Genomic DNA, 13,088 nt, shown 5'->3' with positions numbered 1-13,088 from the left:
CATTGGAGCTGGGAGATTGACACATCATGGCTGGAGAAATGATGCAACACCTGCTTGCAGCTGCTGGTAATGACGCAAACCCCATGCAGCCCAGTCTTCCAACACCGTGCAACCGGATTTCTCATGCATCATCGCTGGGCGTCAAAATCATTGTGAACCTGTGCGGATCAAAGGTTCCCTGACCAGAAATCGACTCATTTCTCTCTTGCAGAAGAGAAAAATGACACAGCACCTACCTGACTAGAGAAGAAACAACACACGTCCTCACTTGCGAGTAAGGAATTGACGCATCGCAGACTTTTCTGACACACGCTCGCCCATGCAGCTTTATTTTTTACGCAAACCAGGTACTTTGTGCAAAATCAATGGTTTCATTGTATTCTATGAAGTAAGACTCTTTTTACTTTTAAAATTCATATCTTGACTTATGTATGTTGGATTTTTGTCATTTTGGTCTTGTTTGATTTAGTTAAGTATTACCTTTTTTACTAAATTGGTATGGTGTCCATTGTGTAGTGTTTTCACTGTATTACTGTGTGGGTTGGTACAAATTGTTTACACATTGCCTTTTAGATAAGCCTGACTGCTTATGCCAAGCTACCAAGGGGATGAGCAGGGGTTATCTAAGTGTGTATCTCTGTTACCCTGACTAGAGTGAGTCTCTGCTTGGACAGAGTGCAAACTGACTGCCGACCAGAGATCCCATTTCTTACAATTTCCAATGCTAATTGTATATAACAAGTAATTGTTATCATTTATCTTAAACAGCTAACAACCATTGACAATGCTAATCATACTGACAGGTTTTAGGTGTATGTCACTTGTGTTATACATCTGGATGCAATAACATCTCAGAGAGAAATCAAAATACCAGTCGGGTGGCACACTGTGGGAATCACAGAAATGTACTGTTCGATGGCATCTGTCGCTGTAGATACACATGGTATGCATGAGCTCGCCATCTGGTGTTGGGTCGGAGTGTTACAAGTTGTTTTTCTTCGAAGAAGTGTTTTCGAGTCACGGGACCGAGTGACTCCACCTTCTGTGCTCATTGCGCATGGGCGTCGACTCCATCTTCGATTGTTTTCTTTCCGCCATCGGGTTCGGACGTGTTCCTGTCGCTCCGAGTTTCGGAACGGAAAGATAGCTGAAGACGGAAGATTTTCGACGGTATCGTTGCGATCCGGTTAGAGATAGACACATACAACGACGCGTTGAACATCGAAGCGCTTCGGTGCCCTTCGGGGTAGATTTCGGCACCCCGTCGGGGCCTAGTCGGCCCGACCGCGTGGAGGACAACGCCGATGGAACGGACCCCGTTTCGATTCTGCCCCGAATGCCACAACAAATATCCTTATACGGACCTACACTCGGTCTGTAATCTGTGCCTGTCACCCGAGCACAGCGAAGAATCCTGTGAGGCCTGTCGGGCGTTCCGGTCCCGAAAAACTCTGCGCGACCGTCGAGCGAGAAGACTGCAGATGGCGTCCACGCCAAAAGAGCGTCGACAGTTCGAGACAGAAGAGGAACAGGAGGAATCCTTTTCCATCCAGGATTCAGACTCCGACGAGCTACACTCTACAAGAACTGTGAGTAAGACGTCGAGATCAAACCTTAAAAAAGGAAAGAAGGCCCAGGGGACGCCACTGCCAACCGGCCATGGCTCCACCCAAATTCTCGGTGACCAACAATCGGCACCGAAAAAGGCCCATTCAGTGTCGAGATCGTCCGACTCCGGTCGAGACACCGGCACGCAGCCTCCTCGAGACCGAGAGAGTGCTAAACAAAAGCATCGACACCGAGAGTTCGGTGTCGACACGGATCGACGCCGAGACAGTGGCGCCGAAGACCATAGAGGCCAAGAATTTTCGGCACAGAAAAAAAGGAAGGTTACCTCGGAGCCGAAAAAACAATCGACAGGATTTTCGGAGCCGAAAAAAGCGACATCAGACCCTGTTTCTGGCTCCTACACTAAAGAGCATTCTATGTCTTCTCAAATGAAGAAACATAGATTTGAACAAGAACTGCAATCCACTGACGTGGATCACACGCAAAAGCGTATCTTTATTCAGCAGGGGACTGGGAAGATCAGTACCCTTCCACCTGTCAAACGAAAGAGAACGCTTCAGTTTACTCCTCAGCAACAAACAGCACAAAAGGTAACACCTCCTCCCTCGCCTCCACCTGTAACTCCGGCTTCGCCAACTTACACCCCGTCACATTCGCCAGCTCACACCGCCATGAGCCACGATGACCAAGATCAGGATGCGTGGGACTTGTACGACGCACCAGTGTCTGATAACAGCCCAGACACATACCCAACTAGGCCATCACCACCAGAAGACAGCACAGCCTACTCACAAGTGGTGGCTAGAGCAGCACTATTCCATAATGTGGAACTACACTCGGAACAAGTAGAGGATGATTTTTTATTTAACACCCTCTCTTCAACCCACAGCTCCTACCAAAGCCTGCCGATGCTCCCAGGCATGCTACGCCATGCAAAGGACATTTTCAAGGAGCCAGTAAAAAGTAGGGCAGTGACGCCTAGGGTGGACAAGAAGTATAAGGCGCCTCCTACGGACCCTGTATTCATCACCTCTCAGCTGCCACCAGACTCTGTGGTGGTAGGGGCTGCCAGAAAAAGGGCAAACTCACACACTTCTGGGGATGCACCTCCCCCAGATAAAGAAAGTAGGAAGTTCGATGCAGCCGGGAAGAGGGTTGCTGTCCAAGCAGCAAACCAGTGGCGCATCGCAAATTCACAAGCGCTGTTAGCGCGATACGACAGAGCCCACTGGGATGAGATGCAGCATCTCATTGAACATCTCCCAAAAGATCTGCAAAAAAGAGCAAAACAGGTTGTTGAGGAGGGTCAAAACATTTCCAACAATCAAATACGCTCCTCCATGGATGCAGCAGACACGGCCGCAAGAACCATTAATACGTCGGTTACCATCCGTAGGCACGCATGGCTCAGAACGTCTGGATTCAAGCCAGAAATTCAGCAGGCAGTGCTTAACATGCCAGTGAACGAAAAACTTCTGTTCGGTCCGGAGGTCGACACAGCCATAGAAAAGCTCAAGAAGGACACTGACACTGCCAAGGCCATGGGCGCACTCTATTCCCCGCAGGGCAGAGGATCTTATAACACCTTCCGCAAAACACCTTTTAGAGGAGGGTTTCGGGGTCAGGCCACACAAGCTAGCACCTCACAGTCCGCACCGCCCACCTACCAGGGACAGTACAGGGGAGGTTTTCGGGGCCAGTATAGAGGGGGGCAATTCCCTAGGAATAGGGGAAGATTTCAAAGCCCCAAAACCACTACCAACAAGCAGTGACTCACATGTCACACACCCCTCCCACACAACACCAGTGGGCGGGAGGATACGTCAATATTACGAAGCATGGGACAAAATAACTACAGACACATGGGTCTTAGCAATCATCCAGCATGGTTATTGCATAGAATTCCTGCAATTCCCTCCAGACATACCACCAAAATCACAAAATTTAACAAAATACCATTCACAGCTTCTAGAGATAGAAGTTCAAGCACTACTGCAAAAAAATGCAATAGAATTAGTACCAAGCACACAAATAAACACAGGAGTTTATTCACTGTACTTCTTGATACCAAAAAAGGACGAAACACTGAGACCAATTCTAGACCTCAGAGTAGTAAACACATTCATCAAATCAGACCACTTTCACATGGTCACACTACAAGAAGTGTTACCATTGCTCAAAAAACACAACTACATGACAACCCTAGACCTCAAGGACGCATATTTCCATATACCAATACATCAATCACACAGGAAATATCTAAGGTTTGTATTCAAAGGAATACATTACCAATTCAAAGTATTGCCTTTTGGTTTAACAACCGCTCCAAGAGTATTCACAAAATGCCTAGCAGTAGTCGCTGCACACATCAGAAGGCAGCAAATACATGTGTTCCCGTATCTAGACGACTGGCTAATCAAAACCAGTTCGCTCACACAATGCTCAAACCACACAAATCAAGTCATACAAACCCTCTACAAACTAGGGTTCACCGTCAACTTTGCAAAATCAAACATTCTGCCAAGCAAAGTACAGCAATATCTAGGAGCCATAATAGACACGACAAAAGGAGTAGCAACGCCAACTCCACAAAGGATCCACAATTTCAACAGGGTCATTCAACACATGTCTCCAAACCAAACAATACAAGCAAGAACAATACTACAGCTCCTAGGCATGATGTCCTCATGCATAGCCATTGTCCCAAACGCAAGACTGCACATGAGGCCCTTACAACAGTGCCTAGCCTCACAGTGGTCTCAAGCACAGGGTCACCTTCTAGATCTGGTGTTGCTAGACCGCCAAACTTACCTCTCGCTTCTATGGTGGAACAGTATAAATTTAAACATAGGGCGGCCTTTCCAAGACCCAGTGCCACAGTACGTAATAACAACAGATGCTTCCATGACAGGGTGGGGAGCACATCTCAATCAACACAACATAAGAGGACAATGGAACATACATCAAACAAAACTGCATATAAATCATCTAGAATTATTAGCAGTTTTTCAAGCACTAAAAGCTTTCCAACCAATCATAACCCACAAATACATCCTTGTCAAAACAGACAACATGACAACGATGTATTATCTAAACAAACAAGGAGGAACACATTCAACGCAGTTAAGCTTGTTAGCTCAAAAAATATGGAAGTGGGCAATCCACCATCAGATTGGTCTAATAGCACAGTTTATTCCGGGGATCCAGAATCAGCTGGCAGACAATCTCTCTCGAGATCACCAGCAAGTCCACGAATGGGAAATCCACCCACAGATTCTGTACACCTACTTCACACTCTGGGGAACACCACAAATAGACTTATTTGCAACAAAAGAGAACGCAAAATGCCAAAACTTCGCGTCCAGATACCCACACAAGCAATCCCAAGGCAATGCCCTATGGATGAACTGGTCAGGAATATTTGCTTACGCTTTTCCTCCTCTCCCTCTCCTTCCTTACCTAGTAAACAAATTGAGTCAAAACAAACTCAAACTCATTTTAATAGCACCAACTTGGGCAAGACAACCCTGGTACACAACACTACTAGATCTGTCTGTAGTACCACACATCAAACTGCCCAACAAACCAGATCTGTTAACGCAACACAACCAACAGATCAGACACCCGGACCCAGCATCGCTGAATCTAGCAATCTGGCTCCTGAAATCCTAGAATTCGGACACTTGCAACTTAGCCAAGAGTGTATGGAAGTCATAAAGCAGGCCAGAAGGCCATCCACTAGACACTGCTACGCAAGTAAGTGGAAAAGATTTGTTTGGTACTGCCATCATAATCAGATACAACCGCTAGATGCAACTCCAAAACATATAGTAAATTACTTGCTCCATTTACAAAAAGCAAAGCTAGCCTTCTCTTCTATTAAAATACACCTTGCAGCAATATCTGCATACCTGCAAACTACCTATTCAACTTCCTTGTATAGGATACCAGTTATCAAAGCATTTATAGAAGGGCTTAAAAGAATTATACCACCAAGAACACCACCTGTTCCTTCATGGAACCTAAACGTGGTTCTAACAAGACTCATGGGCCCACCTTTCGAACCCATGCACTCTTGCGGAATACAATTCCTAACCTGGAAAGTTGCCTTTCTCATCGCCATTACATCTCTAAGAAGAGTAAGTGAAATTCAAGCGTTCACAACACAAGAGCCTTTTATACAAATACATAAAAATAAGGTCGTCCTACGACCTAATCCAAAATTTTTACCAAAAGTTATTTCACCATTCCATCTAAATCAAACGGTAGAACTACCAGTATTTTTCCCACAGCCAGATTCTGTGGCTGAAAGAGCACTACATACATTAGATGTCAAAAGAGCATTAATGTACTACATTGACAGAACAAAGAACATCAGAAAAACTAAACAGCTATTTATTGCATTCCAAAAACCTCATGCAGGTAACCCAATATCAAAACAAGGTATAGCCAGATGGATAGTTAAATGCATCCAAATCTGCTACCTTAAAGCAAAAAGACAACTGCCCATTACTCCCAGGGCACATTCAACAAGGAAAAAAGGTGCTTCAATGGCCTTTTTAGGAAACATCCCAATGCAGGAAATATGTAAGGCAGCCACTTGGTCTACGCCTCACACATTCACCAAACACTACTGTATAGATGTGCTATCCGCACAACAAGCTACAGTAGGTCAAGCTGTATTAAGAACTCTATTTCAGACAACTTCTACTCCTACAGGCTAAACCACCGCTTATGGGGAACTAACTGCTTACTAGTCTATGCATACCATGTGTATCTACAGCGACAGATGCCATCGAACTGAAAATGTCACTTACCCAGTGTACATCTGTTCGTGGCATCAGTCGCTGAGATTCACATGGACCCACCCACCTCCCCGGAAGCCTGTAGCAGTTCAGAAGTTACCTTCAATTTTGTACATTTGTATATATATTACTTAATCCTTTAATAGGTACATACTTACATTTTTCATTGCGCGGGCACTATTACTATAGTACAACTCCTACCTCACCCTCTGCGGGGAAAACAATCGAAGATGGAGTCGACGCCCATGCGCAATGAGCACAGAAGGTGGAGTCACTCGGTCCCGTGACTCGAAAACACTTCTTCGAAGAAAAACAACTTGTAACACTCCGACCCAACACCAGATGGCGAGCTCATGCATACCATGTGAATCTCAGCGACTGATGCCACGAACAGATGTACACTGGGTAAGTGACATTTTCATTACATGTTTCCTTTTAGAGAGCCTCCTCCTTTTTCATCCCACCTAAAAGACATGTCTGCACATAATTCTATATGACTAATTGCAGCTTCCCAAAGCCTTGTTAGAGCTTTTTCTTCCAGAGATGATGCCACATGCAGTGCAAGACACTGGGCAAGCACACACTTTAAAGGGCTGAAGTTGTGTTGTATAATTGCACATTACAGTAACTGTTGAACATATTAATGTAGTAAGATATGGGGCAGGTTTTATTGTGTTTAATGTTTCAAGCCTATACATCCTTTATGCTTTATAAAACTTGCTTTCTCACTAAATTCATTTGCTTTAAAATGCACCATTTGCCTATCTTCTTTAAGTTTTTTCTTGAGAGGAGGACCCACCCTGGACTCCATGTTTGTCCATAAAACTTGCTTCCTTCGCTCGCCACATCAAAGTCATACCCAACTTCTACGTCCCACCACTTTCAAATGTGACTAGCTGCCACAGTGTGTGTGGCAATATGATGATAGGTGTTTTCACATATGATAGTGGGTGTAGGATTATGGGTCGTACCATTTTACAGTGTGCACACGATCATCTAATGGGGTGTGTGTTGGCAAATAGCGGTGGGTATGTGGCCTTATGATGTTGATTGTGTAGATTTCTGATAATGGATTTGTGTATTACGCTAGCGGGTGTGTGTTTGGGTAGGTGTTTTGGTGTGACTGTAGGGACATAGTGGGTTTTTTCTATTTCATTTCCTTGTCCGTTTCTCAATTCATCTGTCCCTGTCACAATCTCTCTTCCTCTGTGTCTATCCTCATCCTTCTGTCTGTTTCGCTGTCTCCCTTTGTCGTTACCACTTTCTTCTCTTGTCCCTCTGTCTCTGTCCCTATGCCTCTCTCTGTCCCTCTTACTCTGTTCTTTTATCCATGTTCCCATGCTCATCCACAGGCCCAATCCCAAATCCTGCCCCAGATCTGGATTTAGAAATGAGAGCTAATACAAATCTTGACTGTCTCCCTTTCCCCCTTACAAACTATACCCATTGTCTTCCCATTGCCTTTAAAGCTGGAGCCCGCGGATAGCAATGTAACATAGATGAGCTCTGCGTCGGTGCAGGTGATGATTCCTGGTGTCCTGGGTCTGCCTGGGAAACAACAAGAGAAGAAAAACTGAATATCTACCAACAAATACAGAGAGTAGACCAGGGCTTTGGGTGGCACTTTGGGGGCAAATTCGAGCTTGAGGATGCCCTCTATATGTACAGGAGAGAAGCATCAATATTTAGGGAGGGTGCCATTATACCATGACAGTGAGACATTGAGACAAGTATGTAGCTTTATATTGAAGCTGTGTGCGACCACAACAAGGAATTGGTTGGAACAGGTGAACACAATGCTCCAAAGGAGGTCAGAGGGGCTGTGCTGTGTTTTCCTGGAGTGTGCATGTCGGATCGGACAGAGTCCAAGTTCTGTCCAACCTGACATGCTCGCTGGACATGAGCTGATGTTGGCATTCGCTGCCAATCTCACTGATTGTCCATCCCCTGCCTTTACAACTCCGTGCACCTATGGAGCAGTCAGGGAGCACAGTTGTCCTTGGGCATGCCAAGGACTTATTTGTGCCACTGGTGCCTGATGGGGTAATGCTCTTCCTCCTCCAAGAAGAAACCGCTGCTGCACACACCCACTATCCTACATGACCAGACAATTATAATACACCCCATAGCCAGAATTTTAGAGCCTTATAGTCATTGTCATACAGTCACACATCCTCAATGACTTGTTATATTCTTTCCTGTCATTTGTGAAGTGCTCCATTCCCGTCATAAATATTTTATTAAATAAAACAAAAGCAGCACGATATTATGATGTGGCAGCTGCCATCAGAAGCTCAGAAGTTGTGCATTTCCTGCATTGTATCCAAAGGTCATGTGACAAGGGGTCTTGTGGCACTGTAGTCAACAACCTGGCCTAAGTTTTAAGCAGATATTAAGTAACCTGCTACAAATTAGTGCCTTAAAATTATTTGATAAGACAATGAGGGAAGCTGTTCTATCACATCCCAGCCTCAGTTTATTTATACCCGATACCTGAGAGATGCAGAGAGATCCCTTTACAGGCATGTTCCACATACAGCTCATATTCTTAAATGTGTATTTGATTTATCGTATAATGTAACAAGACTGCGCCAGAGCACCATCAGACTTTATCTGTTTCAAGGGGTAGCTGCATGAGAATGATTACAGTATTTTTTGTAAGGGTTCTAAAACAATTTATTAGAGGTCTTGTTATAGAATTTCCTCCAGTTTTGAAGCCTGTATTTCATGGACAAATTATAAACTGGGAAACTTTAGTTACAAGTTCTACCAGTGCCAATTTGTTTATTTATACATGTAAACCTTAACTATTGTTTAGTTGTAGTTCCACTTTTTCCTATGTCGGTGGTTTAAGACCATTTTTTGTATTTTATTCCACAGAGCAGCAACGGAGGAGTTTGTTGTTTTCCTGACCTTCGAGTGGGCGTGTTTCAAGAAATTGTGCCGATGGGAATAGATCCAGAAAAAGTTGCCTATAAAGAAAAGGGTAAGTGCGGCTTGCATGTCATCATAACCTGCAAGATGACAAATATTGTGTGCCTTAACTTTTCCATTTGCTTCTTGTACATCTTCTAAATCAGATACTTGTGAAGATTAGTTCAGATTAAAGAAAAATATCTACCATGGCCCTGAAAGTTTCTGTCGGAAAGTCTCAGGTCTCTGGCAGATGCAATTATGTTTGCTAAAATACTGTAACATTTTCTTTTAGGAAGGGCATTGCACATCCCTTAACATGTGTTTCTTATTTTAGCCTGTTGAGGTAGAAGCTAAGTGCTTCTAAACATGATCTGATTTCTTTTATACCCTGCAGTGATGCAGGTTGTTGCTATGTTGCTGTGTGCCAATTATGTGTGAACAGAAGTTGTCTGTCTATCCCAGGTGTTGGACCTGGTCCTTTTTTCTGGGTTATCCCCAAACCTTTTGCCTTCCTCCTCCTGTGTTTCTTTTCCTCTTATTGTTGGCATTAAGACTCTGGGCACTTTACCACTGCTGATCAGTGCTAAAGTGCATGTGCTCTCTCCTGTAACCTTGATATGATTGGCTTACACCTGTTTGGCACATTTAATTTACCTATACGTCCCTTGTGCAAGGGTTTCCCTTATACCCAGGGCCGGTAAATCAAAATTCTACTAGTGGGACTGCAACACAGCCTGCACCACCCAGAGAAGTAGCCTTTCAAACCTGTCTCAGGCCTGCCTCTTCAGGGCCTGTGTGTGCTCAGTTTACTGCCACATTGACTTGCCATTTAAAATTATTCACCATGCCTGAAACTCCCCCCTTTTTCTATATATAGGTCACCCCTAAGGTAGGCCCTGGTAGCCTAATGGGCAGGGTGTTGTGTAGGTAAAAGGTAGAACATTGGGTGGCATATCCTAGTAATGACAAACAGCCTATTTGATTTCTCACTGCTGTGAGGCCTACTCCTCTCTTAGGCTAGCATTGGGAATTTCCTTAAATTTATTTAAGTGGTAAATTGTGATCTGTGAGGAGTAGTGTGGTCATATTTTATATGTTTGGAATGGTAGTGAGAAATCCTGCTTATTGGTGTAGGTAGATTTTTTATTACAATTGTGGAGAGACCATTTTTAGAAAGTGGGCATTTCACTGTGTGTATGACTCTTGTGCTTTGCTACCTGACTCCAATCCATGACTACGGTAGAGTGACAGCTGGGCGTTGTGCATACTTTCCAGACAGCCGTCACACAGGGAGGGTGGAGGTGTAACAGGATTACATCTGCATACTGAGTGGTCTTCCTGGGCTGGGAGAGAGGGAGGAAGGGCACACTTACATTTGTATAGGCTGTGACCTGCCCTCACACAAAGGGCTTGTTTGCCCTTTACTGATGGCTGGAGCCAAAGCTGGGGTTGTAAGGGAATGTTGTGCACTTCTAAAGTTGGTTTGAAGTGCCCCCTAGATCAAAGACATTTTGAATGTAAGTGCAGGGGTTCTAACCCAATGCTTCTGATGGATACAACTACCTGTGGATTCTTCACCTTATGAGTTCTCCCAATGCGCCTTTTGACGGAAACTTTCTTCCCAGCTCTTCACGTCAACGAGGACGTCACAATTGCACGGCTCCGCATGCAACTCCATTGTGGCAATAAGAGGTCCTCGCCGGCGTGCTGACATCAGTTTCACCATTTTTTGCGTGCCTTTGAGGCGAATAGGTGAAAACCGACCTCACAAAAACAACATATATATACCAATCCAAATACAATATAAACACAATATTTATTTATTCATATCAAAATACCCCAAAACGTATATACAAACTAGTAAAAGAAGTCTTGGTATGACCAGACAGGCAACAGGGAGGCGGGTGGTACTGTGAGGAATCCACAGGTAGCTACTGTATCCACCACAAAAAACGTTACCGACAGTAAGTAACTTGTTCTTCTGATGGATACAACTGCCTGTGGATTCCTCACCTTACGAATGGAGTCCAAAAGCAGTACCGCACTTGGAGGTGGGTGCCTGTCTGGTCACACCAAGAAATCCTGCAACACAGAACGTGCAAAATGGCCGTCCCTCCTAACTTCCGAATCTAAGCAATAATGCTTAGCGAAACTGTGGAGGGAAGCCCAAGTTGCTGCCTTGCAAATGTCCACCACTGGTACACCTCTAGCGAAGGCTGACGTGGCAGACTTAGCCCTGGTGGAATGGGCTCTAATACCCTCAGTAGGAACCTTCTTTGCCAATGAATAACAGATCTTTATGCAAAAAATGACCCACGTCTGTGGGCGGCCCAATGATTTTTTTTTCACCTGGGGGGCGCGGCATTAAAAAGTGTGAAAACCACTGGGCGCGCCGAAGGAAATTCCGGCAGGGAGAGGCGTGAGGCAAGACCTCCCATTGGACTGCAGGGGTTGTTGGTGACAGAGGCTTCGCTGCATATTGCCACTGCTCTTCACCCCAGGGAGAAACACAAGAGGGAGGGAGCGGATGGCTTTACCTCCATGGTGGTGTCACCCCCACCCCCTTTCCGGTGAGGCCCCGTCCACAGCACTAGGTTCTAGGGGCATTTGTGAGTGCTGCAGCTGCTATACCGGTCTCAAGGGACCAAGGCCGACATACCTCTTGGATTCCGTGGTCGCCGCACTATTTCCTCTATCCCGAGGGGCCATGGTACAGTCACCCACGGGTGCTCATCGCTGAAGTACCATATTGTTGGTAGTAGGTGCACAGGAGGATTCTGGCGGCCACGTTGCATACTCGCCATTGTTCCCTAAGGAGCTCAGTTTTACCTCCTAACCTGTAATAGAAGCGCAAGAGCGCTGGCGCTGAGGGCTACCAGTACTGGTGGGCAACATGTGGGGTATATGATAATGTTTTGATAAACCATGGGGGTTCTGCATCTAACTGCTAATTTTTGGGCCCTAATGTAATGATATATGTAATTATTTGTCCTTACACTGACAGGATATTGAATACTCTTACAGGGATTGCAGAGTAGATGTAATAATTATGTTTTTAATGACCTGTGCAGTTTATATGTTTTCCTTTCTTGCCCTCACTGTAATGTTGTGACAATTGCCTAGTTGGCAAGGTGATCACTGTTTTATGAGGTTTTGGTCTATGGTTTATGAACAATATATTTTATATTTTTATATAACATTGTGTGGTGTATTTATTGTGTCACTGGAGTGTGTGTGTTGTGCAAACGTTTTACTCATTGCCTCTGGCGTAGCTCAGGTGTAGCTTGGCCAGACTGCTCTGGCCAAGCTACCAACGGGATGAGCAGGGGTTATCTTGGGTGTGTAGCTCCCTTACCCTGACTAGAGTGCATACTCTAGCCAACCAGAAACCCCGTTTCTAACACCAAATCGTTGGGAGATTCTGCCCGCCAGACTTCCCCCCTCCGAAATACCGCTATGCGGTCGAAAGACCGCGGAGGGTATTCTAAGTTTTTCCCTGGGCTGGCGGGCGGTCGCCAAAAGACCGCCCGCCAGCCCAGGGAAAAACTCCCTTCCCACGAGGATGCCGGCTCGTAATCGAGCCGGCGGAGTGGGAAGGTGCGACGGGTGCTGTTGCACCCGTCGCGTATTTCACTGTCTGCCAAGCAGACAGTGAAATACTTGTAGGGGCCCTCTTACGGGGGCCCCTGCAGTGCCCATGCCAGTGGCATGGGCACTGCAGGGGCCCCCAGGGGCCCCGCGACCCCCCCTACCGCCATCCGGTTCCCGGCGGGCGGACCGCCGGGAACTGGATGGCGG

The 13,088-nt window shown here is 45.6% G+C and overlaps 1 protein-coding gene across 1 annotated transcript in view; it reads left to right on the top strand.

Moving 5' to 3' along the window:
• Positions 1-13,088, top strand: part of TSTD2 (thiosulfate sulfurtransferase like domain containing 2) — a 145,546-nt gene that overhangs the window by 75,974 nt on the left and 56,484 nt on the right. The window contains exon 6 of the mRNA XM_069236545.1: positions 9,255-9,360. Within this exon, the coding sequence (XP_069092646.1) occupies positions 9,255-9,360 (106 nt within the window). The remainder of the gene's footprint in view (positions 1-9,254; positions 9,361-13,088) is intronic.

The sequence above is a fragment of the Pleurodeles waltl genome, chromosome 1_2 (assembly GCF_031143425.1).
Source record: "Pleurodeles waltl isolate 20211129_DDA chromosome 1_2, aPleWal1.hap1.20221129, whole genome shotgun sequence".
In the NCBI taxonomy this organism is placed as follows: domain Eukaryota; kingdom Metazoa; phylum Chordata; class Amphibia; order Caudata; family Salamandridae; genus Pleurodeles; species Pleurodeles waltl.
The sequence above is the reverse complement of the archived record's forward strand: the minus strand, read 5'-3'. Positions and strand labels throughout refer to the sequence as shown.